Raw genomic sequence first — 4787 nt, forward strand, 5'->3', positions numbered from 1 at the left:
CTCTGCCACTGAGCCACGGCCTCTTCCCATTGAGGAAAGGTCACCGCAAACTGACCCGCTGTGGCCATTGGGATCGAAGAGGGGACCCAGATGGTGGTTTTTGTAATGACGTTTCACACACAGGCACCACTTAAAACTTCCTTTGCCGTTCATTTTTCCCCCCCAGAAACCTCTGCTTCGGGAGGCTGAGTTGTTCCAAATACCTTCTCGGCACCACCAGTAGCGGATTTTTGTGCTGTTGGAACCTGCTGAGCTGCACCTGTAAGACCATTTGGCTTTCTTTTGTGTCGTTTCTTTTTTTTCTTTCCTAAGAACTGCTCACATTTAACCATAACTCCAAATGCATCTAGTTTTCATTATTAACCTGGCCTGTCAGGCTCTCTGTGCATTTTGGGGTTGACAGCAGTGTTCCCTCTAAGCTGAGTTAGTGTGAGCTAGCTCACCGTTTTTTTAGCCTCCGGCTCACACATTTTTGCCTCGGCTCAGGAAGGAGGGCTCCAGAGCAAACTAATTTATGCAGCAGCCAAATTGCTCACTCACAACTTTAATGCCAGGAGCTCACAAAGTAGAATTTTTGCTCACAGGGCTCCACAGCTTAGAGGGAACATTGGTTGACAGCTCGCCCGTCATTGAGAGGGGAGGGTCCTCTCTCTCCCTCTCTTTGACGTGTCTGGGGCTTGTCACCTTCGGGATGCCAAATGTCCTGGCTTCTCCAATGTCTGTGCTATTCTGTGCTCTTGTTTCCTTGCGATGTAAAGGCTACATGCCTATGGGGGGGGGAAGGGGGGGAGCTGACCGTTAGTTTTGGCGGGCAAATGTTGGGGGTGTGTGTGATTGGGTCCTGATCTTTAGCGCTTTTACTTGAATTCCCTATATCTGTCACTTTCGCCCGTTTAACTTCAGTTCTAACAATAGATGTGTCCAGGAAGGCATCTATCAACTGTCTCAATAAAGTTAGCTTTCTGCAAACTGGCGGGTGTTGAGAACTGATTTAACCAGGAACCTGACACTGCCAGTCATTGGGGAGAGAAGTATTTTGGTGATGGTTTATATGCAAAAGGATACTAAACGTCTTTATTGTCAGGGATCAGATGTAACTTTTTAAAATCTAGAATAGGGGTCCCCAACGTGTTGCCCGCCGAAATGTTTCCTGGGGGGCCCCCGAGCATTTTTAGAAAGTGGATGGGGCCACGTGAGCCCAGCAGGATTTCTGATTGGCCATTAAAGATCTAATTGGCTGCGCTGATTAAAATTGCATTGGTTCGATGGCTGCTTGCCACCACAATGTTGGTTTTAGTCTCTCTCTCTCTCCTCTTTCCAGTTTGGTGTCGTGGTTAGGAGCGCGGACTCAAATCTGGGAGAACCGGGTTTGATTCCCCACTCCTCCGCACGCAGCTGCTGGTGTGACCTTGGGTCAGTCACAAGTTCTCGCAGCTGTTCTCTCAGGAGCAGTTCTCGAAAGAGCTCTCTCAGCACCGCCTACCTCACAGGGTGTCTGTTGTAGGCAGGGGAAGGGAAGGGAAAGGAGATTGTAAGCTGCTCTGAGACTCTTTCAGGTATTGAAGGGCGGGGTATAAATCCAATCTCTTCCCAGTGTATTTTTAAAAAATTACCACTCTTTTCCCTGCACATGGGCTTTCTCTCTGTGGCTCCACTTCCGCCTCTCATGGCAGCCATCTTGTGGTTACGCTCAGGGCCTTTTTTGTAGAAAAAGCCCAGCAGGAACTCATTAGCATAATAGGCCACACCCAACAGCTGAAACTCATTAGCATATTAGGCCACACCCCTGACTGCACCACTCATTAGCATATTAGGCCACATTCCCATGTTACCAGGTGTGGTTATCCAGCCACACCCACCTTTTGCTTCTTATTCTGTTTACCTTGTTTGTTGTCAAAACCCAGGGCCTTTTTTGTAGCAGGAACTCCTTTGCATGTTAAGCCACGCACCCCTAAAGTAGCCAATCCTAATGAGTTTCTGCTGTTGGCCGTGGCCTATTATGCTAATAAGTTCCTGCTGGGCGTGGCCAACTCGGGAGCCAGCCGGAACTCCGGTCCTGTGCAAATTCCTGCCCAGAAATAGCTCTGGTTACGCCCATCGTTCTGTGCCAGACTTCCAAAGGTGTCCATAGGCTCAAAAAGGTTGGGGACCCCGATCTGGAATATTTTAGTCTATGCTGTTTAACTCCACTTCTGAAGTCAGCTTGCCTGAATGGCTTGACTTGGACTCATAGCTACATTTCTGAGCACGTTGCCTGCATTTCGCCTTCCTTTCTAGTAAGATATTTTCTCACGTGTCTGGCTCCCTGTTCATACCTGGTTGTTTTTTTCGTTCCTCAGTGGAATGGAGCGCCCAGTTAAACGTCCAGGTCCTGCAACCCGACTGTCTGTCCGAAAACGTTGCCGCAATTTCGTGCCTCTCGGAATATTCGGACTGTGAGTACAAAGACCCCTTTCACTTCTGCCAAAGACGACTGACCGCGGCTACATAAACCTACAGCCTAGGAAAATATTTTATTTCCGCAGAACAGAAATCCACCTGAAACAGCTCTTTTAAAAATAGGAAATGGGAACTATACCATCTGAGTCAGGTTCCTTGGCTCTTCCCAACATCGGGCATCCGCCCATCAATGCTTCCTCTAAGCTGTGGAGTCTTGTGAGCAAAAATTCTACCTTGTGAGCCACCGGTGTTAAAGTTGTGAGTGAGCAATTTGGCTGCTGCATAAATTACTTTGCTCTGGAGCCCTCCTTCCTGAGTGGAGACAAAAATGTGTGAGCCGGAGGCTAAAAAACTGTGAGCTAGCTCACACTAACTCAGCTTAGAGGGAACACTGCCGTCCATAGGATGTTCCGGGTGCTGTTTGCAAGAGAATCGTTTCTCTTGCAGCAACAGGATTTCAGTTCGCCTCTTTACAGCAGTATCTTGAATAAACATCCTGGTTTGCTGCTTTGCACATAGCAAGACACCTGCGAGATTTAGAAAGTATGGAGTCTTTGGACTAGTCTTTGTTGAATGATTGTGCCCTGTGCATGAGATTTGTATGTATTCCACATGATTTTTGAAATGGTTTATATTGTAGTACATTTATGATTATTTTGATTTTGCATTTACATTATATTATTTTTCATATTTTCATTGTATACACGTTGCTTTCTCGCCAGTTTGGTGTAGTGGTTAAGTGCGCAGACTCTAATCTGGGAGAACCGGGTTTGATTCCCCACTCCTCCACTTGCACCTGCTGGATGACCTTGGGCAAGCCGTAGTTCTCTCAGAGCTGTTCTCTCAAGAGCTCTCTCAGCCCCGCCTCCCTCACCGGGTGTCTGTTGTGGGGAGGGGAAGGGAAAGGAGTTTGTCAGCCGCTCTGAGACTCCAAGTGAAGGGCGGGGCATAAACCCAATCTCCTCTCTCTTCTTCTTCTTTGTACTCTTCCCACCGTGATTCCTGTTTTGGTTGCTGTTAGATCGGATCAGGCAAGACCGTTGGTCCCTCTAGCTCAGGGGTTCCCAACCTTGTTGAGCCTGTGGGCACCTCTGGAATTCTGGTGAGCTCCCCCTCCCTGGCAGCCTTGAAGCCGCGGCTGGACAAACACTCACAGGGATGCTCTAGGCCAGGGGCGGCCAAACCTGCTTAACCTAACAGCCACATCGAATAAGCGTCAGATGTCTGAGAGCCACAAGACGTGAACAAATATCACACACACGTTTTTATTGGGAAATATGCAAATTTGCTTTTTATTAACATTATAAATCAGACTGTGTGAAAGACCCACATGCGGCTCCCAAGCTGCAGTTTGGCCACCCCTGATCTAGGCTGATCCGGCATTGAGCCGGGGGTTGGACTAGATGGTCTTTAGGACCCCTTCCAACTCTGTGATTCTGTGAGAGGGCAGGCAGGAAGGGTTGCCTCAGGGCTTAGTTCTCGTGGCCCTTTCTTACCCACCCAGGGAAACGCCGATCGCTACTTTGGGGCCAGGAAGCAATTGTTCTCCAGGCCAATTTGGCCAGGGATCCTGGAAGTTTTTTGCCATCTTCTGGGGCGTGGAGCAGGGGGTCAGGTAGTTGTGAATTTCCTACATCGTTCAGGGGGTTGGACTAGATGACCCTGGAGGTCCCTTCCAACTCTGTGACTCTATGGTACAGAGTGGTGGGCACAGCGACAACATGGCGGCTGTGGAAGGCAGAGCCAACTACAAAATGGACACTACGGGGGCAGAGCCGCACATACAGGAAGTCCCAAGTGCAGCGGATGTGAGGAGTGATTAAAAAAAAATACACTGGGAGAGAGGAGCTCAGGAGAGAATGAAACCCAAAGCTTGTGGCCGCTGCCACTGAAACAACGTTATTTTAATCCGCACTGTCAATCAGATCTCCAGTGGCCAATCAGAAGCCCTGCTGGGCAGCAGCCTCACACAGTCCCAGCCAGTTTCTAAAACCAGTTGGCCAGTGCTGGGGAAGGTGTCAGCTGGGGCTGTGGCGCCCATGAGCACCACGTTGGGGACCCCCCTGGTCTAGCTGTTCCCTTTTTTGACTGGTACCCGGTCTCTGAGTCTTGGGCAGAGAAAGCTGGCAGATTCTTTTAACTGCCAGCGGTCGAACCTGGGACTTCTGGTGTGCAAAGCGTTTGTTCTTTTGCGGAGCTGTGACCCCACTATTGGATCCTGAAACAAGTAGTAGAGGCTGCCTCACAGGGTGCCTGTTGTGGGGAGAGGAAGGGAAGGCGATTGTCAGCCACTTTTAAGACACATGAGGCCTGCTGGGTGACCTTGGGCCAGTCACGGTTCTCTCAGG

At 49.5% G+C, this 4787-nt stretch overlaps 1 protein-coding gene across 1 annotated transcript in view; it reads left to right on the top strand.

Moving 5' to 3' along the window:
* Positions 1-4160: 4160 nt before the first annotated feature.
* Positions 4161-4787, top strand: part of WDR75 (WD repeat domain 75) — an 11615-nt gene continuing 10988 nt past the window's right edge. Inside the window, exon 1 of the mRNA XM_015424910.1 lies at positions 4161-4247. Coding sequence (XP_015280396.1) covers positions 4161-4247 — 87 coding nt within the window. The remainder of the gene's footprint in view (positions 4248-4787) is intronic.

This window comes from Gekko japonicus, unplaced genomic scaffold (assembly GCF_001447785.1).
Source record: "Gekko japonicus isolate JY-2015 unplaced genomic scaffold, Gekko_japonicus_V1.1 scaffold2983, whole genome shotgun sequence".
Taxonomy (NCBI): Eukaryota; Metazoa; Chordata; class Lepidosauria; order Squamata; family Gekkonidae; genus Gekko; species Gekko japonicus.